The following is a 13,641-nucleotide window of genomic DNA, read 5'->3' as shown; positions in this document are numbered from 1 at the left end:
AGGTGTAATTAACTGTAATTAACTGTTTGCTAATCCTGGTGATTAATTAAGTTAAGTCACCTGGCTGAGCACAAGGAGGGGGAGACACCGCAGCATCCTCTGAGGGAAACGGGGCAAAGCCACAGTGAGGCCACAAAGATGGAGATGGGCCCGAGACGTGAGCAAGGACACGAGCACATCTCCAGGATGTTGTACCAGGGGAAAGAGCCACGGAATGTGGGCTGGATAAACGGGAGGAAAATGTGAGCTAAAATGTGAGATAAAAGGGAGATAAACAGGGGCTGAGTAAACGGGAGAAAAATGTGGGCTGGAAAAAAGCCCCCGAGGCGCAGGAGTGGCTCGGCGCTGCTGCCATGGGTGGACCCGGGGGAGGTGACACAAGGAGCTGCAGCACGAGGGGAGTGCCTGGGACGTGTCTGGTGCAGAAAATCCTGAGCCAGGCTCTGGTCAGGAGCGGCTGAGAATTCCCTGGTGAGGGGAGGAGGCAGCAGGCAGGTGCTGGGTGCCGGTGCCGCTGCAATTCCTCGCGGTCAGGAGTGCCAGCAGGGCTCAGTCCCGTCAGAGCCACTCTGGGGACGCTGCTGGCACTGGGGACGTGCGCTCACTGCTGTCACGATGCCACCAGCAGGGCCCCAACCAGCCCACGGACCCACGGCGTGGCCACCTGCCCCAGCACTGGCACCTGTGCCACCCACCCGGCTTCCTCCTGCCCGGGGCCAGCTCAGTGTCCAGGGAGGAGCGGGATGGCACCGCTGGGGCCACCGAGGCTCGTGGCAGCTGCAGGGCAGTCACGGGTGGTCCCACAGCCCTCCTGCCCCGTGCCGGTGGTGCCAGTGCCAGAGCTGGGCACAGGAACCGGGCAGGTGGGGGATGCCAGCGCAGGTGGGCAAGAGGCAGCAGCGTCCGCGCTGGGAAATGATTTTCCAGCTCAAACCCAGCTGGAATGGTGGGGATGGGGATGGGGATGGGGATGGGGATGGGGATGGGGATGGAGCCGCGATGGTCGCTGCCAGCCTGTCCCGACACGGTGCCAGGGCGGGACGTGCCGAGAGACCCCGAGGAGCAGCGAACCCCAAACTGGTACCGCTGGGTGCCCGTGAGGGTCCCGCAGCCGCCGCCTGCCCTGGCGCGATGTGGGCTCGGTCCGGAGCAGCCCCAGAACCGGCTCGGGCACCGGACACTGCACCCGGGGACGTGAGAGCCGGGACAAACGGACACGGGGCTGCCTGACAGCCGGGACAAACGGACCCGGGACTGTCTGACAGCCGGGACAAACGGACCCGGGACTGCCTGACAGCCGGGACAAACGGACCCGGGGCTGTCTGACAGCCGAGACAAACGGACACGGGGCTGTCTGACAGCCGAGACAAACGGACACGGGGCTGCCCGACAGCCGGGACAAACGGACCCGGGGCTGACAGGTCCCCGCACCGCTCTGCCCGCACGGCACCACCGCCATCCTCCCTTTGCCAGCCTGGCCCCGCGCTCTGGGGCTGCCTGGTGGCACAGGGGCAGCACCATCCCCGCTCGCTCCGCGCTTTCCAGGACTCTCAGCCGCCCTTGGCCGGTGCAGCCGGGCTCCGAGCCCCAGGCACGGCCGGGGGGGGGGTCTCGGGGGTCCCCGGCCATGAGGAGGTTCGGGGGGGGGGGGGGGGGCGTGGGAGAGGCCGGTCGGTCTTTGTGGAGGAGCTGTACTGAGCTGTACAGAGCGTTCCCGGCGCGGCGGGGGCCGAGCCAGCAGCGCCCGGGGCGGTGGGCACAGGGAGCTGGCAGAGCTCGGTGCCAGCAGCGCCGCGGCCACGCCTGGGACAGCGGCCACGGGTCCCACGAGAGGGAGCACGGCCAGGACGGGGCGGTGCTGCCACTCACAGCCCGAGGGCACCGAGCCAGGGACACCCCCGGGGCGCTCGGGGCCTCAGGTGCCACCGCAGGGCTGAGGGACCGTTTTGATGCCTTGGGTTTTAGCTTTTGTGCTTTTCAGAATCTCTGCTGCTCAATGGGTAACTCGGGAACTTCATGTGAGGTGTCAGTGAGTTCTCTTCACGGGGCGGTTGGACAAAACAATTCCTTTCTAGCTGGAAAATCAAGAACAGACAGTACCCAAAAATCAAAAACAATGGCGAGGGGAAAGGGAGCAATCCAGGGGGGCTGAGACTTCGTAGCCTGGAGCTGTGGTTGGATGATTGACCCCAATATGTAAATGAACCAGAACTTATGAAAGTGTAAAACTCGTGACCAGGATTCATCTTGGATTTGGTTCGGGTGCAGCCCTGGCACTGCCCAAGGCGTATTTTATCCTTTCAATAAATTCCGGTTTTACTACTTTTGCTCTGCCTAGCCTCAGTTGCAGGCAGAGGGGAGGGCCAGCCCCAGCCCCCGCAGCAGCAGCAGCAGGGCAGGGTGACAGGCAGGGCATTAAAATGGGGAACATCGCGGAGTTCTCCATGGTGACGAGTTTGGCCCGGTCACTCCCAGCTGGAGGGACTTGGGGAGGGACAGGGGGGATCAGTGGGGCAGGGGGGCGGCGTGGAGGAACGCAGGGTGATGCAGAGTCCGTGGAGAAGGGACGCTGTGCTGCGTGGGGTTAGAGTGGGGGGCTCCCCCCTGGAGCAGCCTGGATCTCAGGGCATCCCCCTCCTCACCCCCCTGCGCCCCTTCCCCCAGCACTGCGGGGGGATCCCCCTGCCTCAGGCTCAGCGGGGAGGGTCCCAGGGGTGTGGGGGACAGGATCCCCACGTGGATGGGAGTCCCATGGGAGTGGGGGGGCTCTTCTCACCAGGAAACAGAGTTGGACCCCACCAGTGCCGGGGTCGGGGGGGGGGTGTGTGAGGGGCTTCCAGCCCGTGACGTGGGACTGGGCTATGGGCCAGAGGGCTCCTGGTGGCCTCATGAGCTTTAGGAGAGGCTACTGGCCCTGGGGGAGGAGTCAGGAATTTGGGGAGTAAGCAAGGAATATCTTGGGGGGGGGGGGGGGGCAGGGAACACCTGGGGGACACAAGGAATATCTGGGGGGGGGGCAGGGAACACCTGGGGGACACAAGGAAATGTCGGGGGGGGGGCAGGGAACACCTGGGGGACACGAGGAATATCTGGGGGGGCAGTGAGGTGGGGCAGGGCCCCCAGCACTTTGTGTCACCTGCGGGAGTGGCTTGCTGTTCTGGGACCTCTCCCGACCCCCACCCCAGTGCCTGCAGCAGCCTGTGACCCCCCCCCCCGAGTCCCCCCGGCCCTAACGGCCACATCTCCCACTGCTGGTGGGGACAGACGGACGCTGCGGTTAATTACTGATGGACAAAGCAATTAACGTCCCACCCAGCCCCCGCCATCTGTGCCGGCCTCCCCAGCCGGGGCTGCTGACACGCTTGGCTGCTCCTGCCCCGGCTGAGACCCCACCAGCCCCTGGGCATTGCCGGGGTCCTGCCGGGTCCTGCCAGGTCCTGCCAGCTCTGGCTCTCCTGGCACTGCTCTGGGATGATCCTTCCTGCTCGGGGAGTCCCAGCCTGGTGGCACCTGTGTCCCTGTGCTGGACACACCCCCCGGAGTCACCTGTGCCAGTGGCCGCACTGACGTCTCCAGGTGTGCCAGGCTTTCCTTTCTGATCTCTGCTGCCCGGCTTTGCCAGGCTTTCCCTCCTGATCGCTGCTGCCCGGCTTTGCCAGGCTTTCCCTCCTGATCGCTGCTGCCCTACCAGCCAGGCCATCACACCCTGAGCCATCCTGAACCCCCCGAAGTCCCAGTGTTGGAGTTAGTAAGTCAGGAGTCTCTGTGAATTTTTCAGAGAGAAATTAAAGTGTAAAGACTGAATTAAAGCTTTTGGATAGATTGAGATATGTTAAGCTACTTACACATAGAGATATAAGTTTAAGTTTTAGTATAAGCAAGCAAGTAAGTAAGTAAGCAGAATGGGTTTTAAGTGTTTTTAGTGAGTAAAGGGTCTTAGATATTAGTGTAGTAGTACATGTTCTAGAAAAGGTTGAAAGAGATACGAGTGTGTTTGTGGAAGTTTTAAAGAATATCGTTTTAGACATAATAAAGCTATAGTGAGAATATTGCTTACAGTTTTTAGATAGAACAAGATAAACTGCACGTGCAGTTTATACGTAGTCTGGTGTACTAAGAAACTAGAACTGTAAGAGGTTGAGAAGTAGTGGTCTAAGTTTGTGTTTTAGTTTGTAGAGAAGTTTCTATATAAAAACGTGCATTAGGGAGAGCTGGTGGTTTTGGTATTGCTTTTGGCACTTGCTTTTATGCCGTTGCTTCTTGCCATGGCTTTTTAAGCTGTTGAAAAAAAAACCAACCCGCCAAGTTGGGTGCCTGAGAGCAGCCGGAGGTTTAACCTCACACCCCTCAGCCTCGCTGCCATGGACCCCCAACTGCCCAGAACGGGGGAGCCCAGAGCACGGCCCCGCCGGGCACAGGCCACGGCACTGGCAGCACACACGGGAACACCACGGAGGACACTGTCCCCAGAGCCCCAAGGACGGAGGGACAGCTCTGTCCTCACACAGCGATGCTCAGAAGCCCCCACAGCACCAGCGGCACCCACTCCCCAAAGCAGGGGGGCACTGGCGCAGCGCTGGAGCCACGCTGAGCTCCCAGCTGTGCCACCAGCGTGGGGCAGCTCCGGGGACGACCCCGCGGCCCCGCTCTGTGCCTGGCAGCACCCAGGGCACGCCCAGGCCCAGCGCTCAGGTGCTGCACCTGCACCAGGTGCTGCTCAGACCCCCCGGCACGCTTCACCACGACCTCGGCAGCGCACAGAGCCCAGGGCACGAAGCTGCAGGAGGCGCCGGGAGGAGCCCACGGGCACGGTGGCAAGGCCAAGGGGCGAACAGACCACGCGGAGCTGCCGGCTGCTTTCAGAGGATTCTCCTTTACTGCCCTTGCAGGCGAGCCCTGGCTCCGCGCTGCTCCTTTCACAGACACTCGGCCGTATGTACAAGTTTAGTGTTTTTGCCCCCAAGAAGAGATGTGTTCGGGTAATCCACGGACCCCCAGTGCCCCCATGAGGGACGGTGGGGGTGTGGGGGGCCCCGGGAGCGGGGACTGTCCTGGAGCCGCGCGCAGTGGCACCTCATGCAAAGCCAAACGGGGTAATGAGAGCAATAATGACACCGGAGGCGGAGGGTAACATGACTGGATTTACAGGCGGCAGATGAGAGCGGGTGGGAAGGAGGAGATGCTTTGGAGATCCGCAGTGAGCCCGACACCACGCTGGGAGGCCACCCCCGGGGAGGAGGGAGCGTGTGGGGCGAGTGGGGGCCAGGTGACCCTGTGGGTGCTTCTTGGGCCATTGGCTGCTCGGGCACTGTGGCCCCAGTCTCTGGCTGGGGACTCTGGCAAGTGCATAGGGTGAGGGAGAAGGTCCCTGTGTCCTCAGGCGCGGTCCCACCGGCCTCAGGGCGGGGGACGGGCTCCACGGCGGCGATGAGGGGATGTGGTATGGACATCCAGCCACACTACAACAAAGCGAACAGAAAAGATGGGATGAGACAGGGAGAACAACCCATGAAATGAAGCCCGGCCGTCAGAGCCGCGCCGTGGCACCGGGACAGAGCGGGGAGCTCGGCGTTACCTGTGCCGGCGAGCACGGCCCAGCTGCTGCCGCCTCCGGGGCTCCCCTCGAGCCCATCCACGACCTGCTGATGTCGGAGACCCAGCTCAGGAGCTCGCCCAGCGGCACTGGGAGGTCTTTGTTGGGACTGGAAAAAGACGTCTGCCAGAGAGAGAGCGCGTTAGCGCCGGCACACGGAGAGCCAGGGCATGGAATGAGCGCGGAGAAGGAAAAGGAGGCTGTTTCACTGAAATCTGCCTATTTCTAACAAGAGCGTGTGCCGGGCTGCTACAGCATCCCATGGCCCACCCTGTACCCTTTGTGAGGGTCAGGAAAGCCCCCGCGGCTCTGGGGGGGTCCTGGGTGCCCAGGCTGGGGCGCGGGCTCTGGCAGACACCTGCCAACGGGTCGTGGAGTGTGAGGAAATCAACCTCGAGCAGAAGCACTTCCCAGATACACGGAGAGACAGACAGACAGACCGGCCGGCCGCGGCGGGCGCGTCCCGGAGGACGGGTGAGCGGGCGGGCTGGCGGAGGCAGGCACGCAGCGAGGCCCCTCGGCGGGCGCAGTGGCGAGCGGAGGCAGGGTCCCCCCGCGTGGCGCGGAAGCACCGGGCACTTACGGTCGGGCCACCGGCTCCGCGGCGTGGTGGTGGTGGTGGTGGTGGGGACGTGCCAGGAGGACGAGGATGGGAGATGGGGCAGCTCGGGGGCCGGGGCGCAGAGCCCCCTCCTCGCCGCACCGAGGGCGCGTGGAAGGGGTCCGGGCAGCAGCTTCAGGGCTGGTGTGGCGTGCCTGGCTGTCCAGTGCCGAGGAGCCCGCACCGTCCTCCTCTGGCACGTCGGCTGCAGCAGGGTGGGTGCACCACGGGGCCAAGGCAGTCTCCTCCTTTGGGGCGCGGGGGCTGAAGCCGGCAGGTTAATTACAAAAGAGTGCTAAGTGGTTAGATCCAAACCGGGAACTGTTTTCCTGGTGTCCGGCTCGGCCGCGCCGTGTGCGAGCAGCGGCGGGATGGGCGCAGCCAGGAGCGGGAACGGTGCCCGGCTCCCAGGGCGCGGGGTGGGGAGGGTAGTGTGTGTTCTCTCTCTTGTCTCTTAATATACAAACACTGTCAGCACATTCGCATATATTAATTTATTAGTCTTGTCTTTTTTGGTTAAACTTGAGGCACTGCTTTGGGAGAAGAGTGGAGGTTCAAAATTAAAAAAAATACTAGTGATTAGCCAGCAGCGTTGCCACATGCGGAGCGGGTGAGGCGGCGCCTCGGGGGGGGCTGGCAGCTCTCAGGCCACGTGGAGCAGGGGCCCGCACACCCCGGGGCACTCCCTGCTCGCCTCCCACCCGCAGCTTCTGGATGCGGCCAGGGCGAGGGCAGCCACCTCCACGGTGCCCTGGGTACCCCCCGCGTATCTGCGCCCGAAACTCGAGGAGGAGTAGGAGGAGGAAGAGAAGGTCATGGAGAAGCCGGAGCCGGTGGCGTCGAAGCTGCCGCGCCGGGAGCCTGAGCGGGAGCCGGTGCGAGAGCCCGAGCGCGAGCCGGAGGCGGAGCCGGCGCTGCTGATGTTGTAGGGACTGTAGTAGCCCTTGCTGGACTGCGAGGAGGCCTCCAGCAGCCGCAGGCCGGTCCCATCCTCGATCATGCTCCGGTCCATGGCGTCCTTGTAGGAGATCTTGAGCTTGGTCTTGGGGCAGGTGAGGTACTTGGAGTAGGTGTTGACATCGCGCAGCTTCTGGGCAGTCCGCGCGTCAATGGTGCCCTTCTGCAGCGCCTCGTCCAGGGAGACGCGGCCCGGGGCGTCGGGCTCGATCAGGCCCCCTGTCAAGTACTGCACCTCCAGGAACCGCTGCCCGGCCTCGTAGTACAGCCAGCCCTTCTTCAGCGCCTGCGCCGCCGACATCTTCGTCTTGGTCCGCGGGTCCTCGAAGCCGTAGAAGGCTTTCTGCGCCAGGTTGATGCGGTCCACCATGATCTTGTCGACCAGGCCCTTGGCGACCGCGTCGGCGACGGTGCATTTGTCACCGGTGTTGGGGTCGATGATGCCGCCGGTGCAGGCCTGGGCCTCCAGCAGCCGCTGCCCTGTGATGTTGTCCACCAGGTTGCGGCGCATGGCCTCCGTGATGGACACCTTCTCCAGAGTGTCCGTGTCCAGGATGCCGGCCACCGGCCCGGTCTCTTCGGTCGGGTCAGTCCACATGGAGATCTGGGTCCGCGACAGGGCTGGGCTGACGGTGTAGGACGAGGAGGATCCAACTGAGGACGACCGCGACCGGAAGCCACCCATGTTGCCCGAGAGCATGTCGGCAAACTCGGTGATGGAGAGGGTGCCCGAGCGGTACTGGTCCAGGGCCGACTGGTCGATCAGGCCCTTGCCAATGGCATCGTCGATGTCGTACTGGCGCCCCGAGCGCCTGTCGATGATCATTGACTTCACCACGCCGTCGGAGGAGGAGGTGGTGATCTCCTCCCACTCGCACTCCTGCTCTGACAGCTCCAGGTAAGTCTGGTGGTCAATGAGGCCCTTGCGATAGGCTTCGTACACGGACATCTCCTTGCCTGTCTCCGGGTCGACGATCACCACGCGGCGCTTGCGGACGGAGGATTTGGACGACGTCTTCCTCTCCCGCTTCTTCTCCTTCAGAGGCAGGAGGCAGAGGCCAGTCTCTGGGTCCGTGATGCACCGCTCCATGAGCTGCAGGTAGGTGAGGTTCTCCTCGGTGTTGGGGTCGAAGAAGCCCTTGGTGTCGTCGCTGGGGTCCAGCAGGATCTCGTTCATCTCCTCGTCGAAGAGGCCCCTCTTGTAGGCCACCTCCACGGGCAGGCGGTGGCTCTCCTCGGGGTCGATGATGCCTCCCGTGGCGATCTGGGCCTCCAGCAAGCGGATCCCGTGGTCCTTCAGGATCAGGCCCTTCTTCATAGCCTGGAAGAGCGAGATGAGCTTCCCGGTGTAGGGGTCCCGGTAGCCGGTGACGGCCCGCTCGGCAGAGAGCAGCTTGTCCTTGAACTCGGGGCCCACGATGCCCATGCGCACGGCTTCCTCCACCGTCAGCTTGAGGCCCTTGATGGGGTCAATCACGTAGCCCGTGGCCGCCTGCGCCTCCAGGAGCTCGAAGGCAGTGCCGGGCCGGATGATGCCCTTCTTCATGGCCTGGTAGATGGACAGACGCTCCTTGGTGGAGTCCACGAAGACGCCAGCGATGCAGCTGGTGCCCTCCAGGAACTTCTTGAGGTTCTGAGAGACCTCCTCGATAGAGGTGAGGCCCTCCTGGAGGCGCTGGGCTGTGGCTTCATCCATCACCTGCGAAAGGACCAGCTCCTCCACGGTGATCTGCTTCCTCAGCCCCCGGAAGGTGAGCTTCCGCGTGTCGCAGAGCGGGAGCAGGAGGAGCCTGGAGCTCTCGTCCTTGCGGCAGCGCTTCAGCAGCTGCGTGTAGCTGAGCTTCTCGTCCGTGGAGGGGTCCACGTAGCTGCGCACCTCGCTGGGCTCCGACAGCATGTCGTACGTCTCCTTGTTGATGAAGCCGCGCTGGTAGGCCACCTCCAGGGGCAGGTGGAAGCCCAGGTGAGGGTCGATTACGCCACCGGTGGCGATCTGGGCGTCCAGGAGCTTGAGGGCCTCTTCGCTGGGAATGAGATCCTTCTTCATGGCCTGGAAGAGGGAGATCTTCTGCTCGCTGTATGGGTCTCTGTAGCCGGTCACAGCCCTCTCTGCCGACAGCAGCCGGTCGTGGATCTCCGGCCCCACCAGGCCCTTCCTGACTGCCTCATCCACCGTCAGCATTTCATTCTTTACGGGGTCGATCATGAAGCCGGTGGCTGCCTGGGCCTCCAGGAGGGAGCGGGCCACCTCGGGGCTGATCAGCCCCTTCTTCAGCGCCTGGTAGACACTGAGCGTCTGCTTGGAGGACGGGATGTAGATGCCAGCCACGCAGCCCGACCCATAAAGGTACTTCCAGACAGTCTCCACGTCCAGCAGCTCCCGGAAGGTCTTGGAGCCCTGCTTCAGCAGGTTGTAGATCTCCTGTGAGATAATCTTGGCCTCGTAGAGGTCCTCGGCTGTGATGCGGCGCCGGATGTAGTCATAGGACGTGAGATTCTGCTGCCGGATGATCTCGGTCTTCTCAATGATCTCGATGATGATGATGATCATGCGCTCCTTGGACACACGGCCCGACTGGAACTCCTCCATGAGATGCTTACGCTGCTCCTCGGGCAGCAGGTCCGAGTGCATGATCTCCCACAGCGACATGGAGGAGCCTGCCCGGCTGCCCACGGGGATGTCCACCTGTGTCTCCTCAAACACCTTCCGCGTCTCTGCCTCTGAGTACACGTGAGTGGTTTCCACCACCTTCGGCTTCTCAGGCTCCCGCAGAGGCAGCAGGTACAGGCCGGTCTCGGGATCCTCGATGCACCTCTCCTTCAGCTGCACGTAGGTGAGGTTCTCCTGAGTGTTGGGGTCGAAAAAGCCCTTGGTGTCATCAGTGGGGTCGGAGAGAGTCCGGTTCATCTCCTCATCGAAGTAGCCCCGCTTGTAGGCCACCTCCACGGGCAGGCGGTGGCTGTGCACGGGGTCGATGATGCCGCCCGTGGCGATCTGGGCCTCGAGCAGGCGGATGCCGTGCTCCCTGACGATCAGCCCTTTCTTCATGGCCTGGAACAGGGAGATGGTGTCGCCCGAGTAGGGATCCTTGTACCCCGTGACAGCCTTCTCAGCCGACAGCAGCTTCTCGTGCAGCTCAGGCCCCACGATGCCAGCCTTCACCGCCTCGTTGACGTACAGCTTGCGGTTCTTCACGGGGTCGATCAAGAACCCAGTGGCAGCCTGGGCCTCCAGGAGGACCACGGCAGTGCTGGGCCTCAGCAGGTTCCTCTTCATGGCCTCGTAGATGTTCAGCTTCTCCTTGGTGGCCTCCACATAGACACCAGCAATGCAGTCGCTGCCATGCAGGAATCTCCTCACCACGTCGGTCTCGGAGAGGTCCTTCACCGATTTCTTGCCTTCCTTCAGCTGCTCGTACTGCGTTTTGCTGATGATGCAGGACTCCAGCAGCTCGCTGGCTGGCACCGGTGCCCGCAGACCACTGAACGTCAGCTTCTCCTGCTTCTTGGTCTCTGCCTCCTCGATGATGGTGATCACAATCTTGATGATCTTCTCGATTGTCACTTTGCCGGTCTTGTACTGCCGGAGCAGCTCCCGCCTGTGCTCCTCGGTGAAGTATTCGGAGTGGATCAGTTCCCAGATGGTCATTGTCTGGCCCTTCATGCTGCCCACCGGGACCTCTATGGTGGCTTTGTCGAAGCACTCCTTGGCCTGGCTGTCGGTGTAGACCTCCTCCTGCTGGGACTGGATCGCCTGGTCGGAGAGGGGCAGCAGGCACAGCCCAGTCTGCTTGTCACGGTGGCAAGTCTTCTGCAGCTGGGCATAGGCGAGGTGTTCCTGGGTGTTGGGACAGTAGAAAGCCTTGGCATCGTCTCGGAACTCGGCCAGAGCCTGGTTTATCTCTGGGTCGAAGTAGCCGCGCTTGTAGGCGACCTCAAGCGGGAGCCGGTGGCTGTTGACAGGGTCGATGATGCCACCAGTGGCGAGCTGGACGTCCAGCAGCCGGAGCCCGGTGTCGGTGGGGATGAGCCCCTTCTGGAGTGCTTGGTAGAGGGAAACCGTCTGACCTGTGTAGGGATCCTTGTAGCCAGTCACCGCCTTCTCTGCCGACAGCAGCTTCTCGTGGAACTCTGGCCCCACCACCTCGGCCTTCACTGCCTCATCCACAGAGAAGAGCTTGTTACCCACAGGGTCGATGATGTAGCCGGTGGCAGCTTGTGCCTCCAGCAGGGACAGGGCAACCTCTGGCTTCAGCAGGCTTCTCTTCAGGGCCTCGTAGAAGCTGAGCTTCTGGCCCGTAGACTCCACCAGGACGCCGGCGATGGCATCCGTGCCCTTCAGGTACTGCCGCACGGACTCCATCTCTGCCACGTCCTTTACGGATTTCTTGCCCTGGTGCAGCTGGTTGTAGAGGTCCTTGTTGATGATCTTGCTCTCGAGCAGCTCGGCAGCGGGCACGGGGCCCCGCAGGCCCTCAAAGCACATCTGGCTCTTTTTCTCGCTTTCCTCCACAACCGTGATGACGATCCTGATGATCTTCTCCACCGTGATCTTGCCAGTCCTGTACTGCTGGATCAGGTCCCGCCTTTGGTCCTCGGTGAAGTATTCAGAGTTGATGAGCTCCCAGATGGTCATCGTCTTCCCTTGGAACTTGCCGAACGGCGCTGTCACTGTGGCCTTCTTGAAGACGTCCTTGGCTTCCTTGTCAGTGTAGACCAGCTCTCCAGCTTTGGCTGCTTGGTCAGTGAGGGGCAGGAGGCACAGCCCCGTGTCCGGGTCAGTCACGCACCGCTCCATGAGCTGCAGGTACGTCAGGTTCTCCTGAGTGTTGGGGTCGAAGAAGCCCTTGGTGTCATCAGTGGGGTCAGACAGGACCTGATTCATCTCCTCATCGAAGTAGCCCCGCTTGTAGGCGGCCTCCACGGGCAGGCGGTGGCTGTGCACGGGGTCGATGATGCCGCCCGTGGCGATCTGGGCCTCGAGCAGGCGGATGCCGTGGTCCCTGACGATGAGATCCTTCTGCATGGCCTGGAACAGGGAGATCTTGTCACCCGTGTACGGGTCCTTATAGCCGGTGACGGCGCGCTCGGCCGACAGCATCTTGTTGTGCAGCTCCGGCCCGATCACTCCCTCCCGCACCGCCTCGTTCACCGAGAGCCTCGCGTTGCGCACGGGGTCAATGATGAAGCCAGAAGCAGCCTGTGCCTCCAGGAGCACCAGCGCCGTGCCCGGGCTGAGCAGCTTCTTCTTCATGGCCTCGTAGATGCTCATCTTCTGGTTGGAGGGTTTGATCAGCAGGCCGGCAATGCTGCTCTTGCCCTGCAGGTACTTCTTGACATCCTCCCTCTGAGAGAGCTCGCCCACGCTCACAACACCCTTGGCCAACTTGTCCAAGTTCTCCCTGCTCAGAATGCCGGCATCAGCCAGCTTCTCTGCTGACACCTTCTGCCGGATGCCGTCAAAGGCGAACTCCGGCTCCCCGTTCTGGGCTAAGCCGTCCATTGCATCCCGGCCGTTGGGCACAGCCTTGATGTCCAGCAGCTGCGTTGTCGTAACCGCCTCCCCGGGCAGGTCGTCTGTCTGGATCATGATCTCCCGTCTCTGGGCCAGGGCAGCCTTGTATTCCTCCTGCATCTGCTCCAGCCTCTCCCTCAGCTTCTTGTTCTCTTCTTCCAGAAGTTTCTCCTGCTGCTGTCGCTGCCTCTCCAGCTGCTGCAGCTCCTCCTGCTTGTGCCGGACGTTTTCCTCAGCTTCCTTCTGGTGCTTCTTGGCTTCGTCTAACATAGCTTTCAACTGCTGCTTCTCCCGCTCCATCTCCTGCTGCTGCCGCTCCTGCTCTGCCTTCAGGTTCTGGGCTTTGTTCACCTCATCCTTAAAGAGCTTCTCCAGCTTCGATTTCTCCTCCTCGATGAACTTCTCCTTCTGCAGCAGGGCATCTTTCTCCGTCAGGAAGCTCTGCTGGAGGAGCTGCGTCTCCTGACGGAGCTGAGCCTGCTGGGCCACCTGCATCTGGGGCGGGAGAGAGAACAGTGCGGTCAGACACCCAGGAGGGCAGTGGGGGACTGAGGGTGGGCTGAGGCAGAGGGGCGGGCAGCAGGGGTGCCACGGAGGCACAGAGTCACCCACACACTCCCTACATCAGGTAAGAGTTAAGGAGCAGAGCCGGGGTTAGGGAGCCACACACCACACGGGGCAGGATGAGCAGGGGAAGGACACAAGGGAGCCCCCGGCACGAAGGGTGGGAGCTGGGCACAGACAGGAACACGGCAGGATGTGCCACGGGGGGGGGGGGGGGGGGGGGGAAGAGTGGTGGGGATCCCACCTCCACGGCTCCAGGGGTTCGGGGTCCTGCTCCGACGCTGCCTGAGGGGTTTGCTCCACTGCCCCCAGCTCTACGCACATCCCTGACCTGCACAGGGGGTCCTGCCCCACCATCCCCAGTGCCGGTCCTTGGGGACCTGCCCAGGGATGGTGTGGGCTGGCTGGGAA

General features: G+C 62.5%; 2 protein-coding genes across 2 annotated transcripts in view; both read right to left on the bottom strand.

Moving 5' to 3' along the window:
- Nucleotides 1-6,170, bottom strand: part of LOC106862917 (microtubule-actin cross-linking factor 1, isoforms 6/7) — a 43,839-nt gene extending 37,669 nt beyond the window's left edge. The window contains exon 1 of the mRNA XM_088180761.1: nt 5,576-6,170. Within this exon, the coding sequence (XP_088036887.1) occupies nt 5,576-5,632 (57 nt within the window). The 5' untranslated portion in view covers nt 5,633-6,170. The remainder of the gene's footprint in view (nt 1-5,575) is intronic.
- Nucleotides 6,171-6,673: 503 nt separating this feature from the next.
- The window catches only part of PLEC (plectin), a 47,002-nt gene continuing 40,034 nt past the window's right edge, over nt 6,674-13,641 (bottom strand). Inside the window, 1 exon segment of the mRNA XM_088180725.1 lies at nt 6,674-13,161. Within this exon segment, the coding sequence (XP_088036851.1) occupies nt 6,838-13,161 (6,324 nt within the window). The 3' untranslated portion in view covers nt 6,674-6,837.

This window comes from Sturnus vulgaris, chromosome 1 (genome assembly GCF_052056855.1).
Source record: "Sturnus vulgaris isolate bStuVul1 chromosome 1, bStuVul1.hap1, whole genome shotgun sequence".
Classification (NCBI taxonomy): Eukaryota; Metazoa; Chordata; class Aves; order Passeriformes; family Sturnidae; genus Sturnus; species Sturnus vulgaris.
This window is presented reverse-complemented; position numbering and strand designations above follow the sequence as displayed.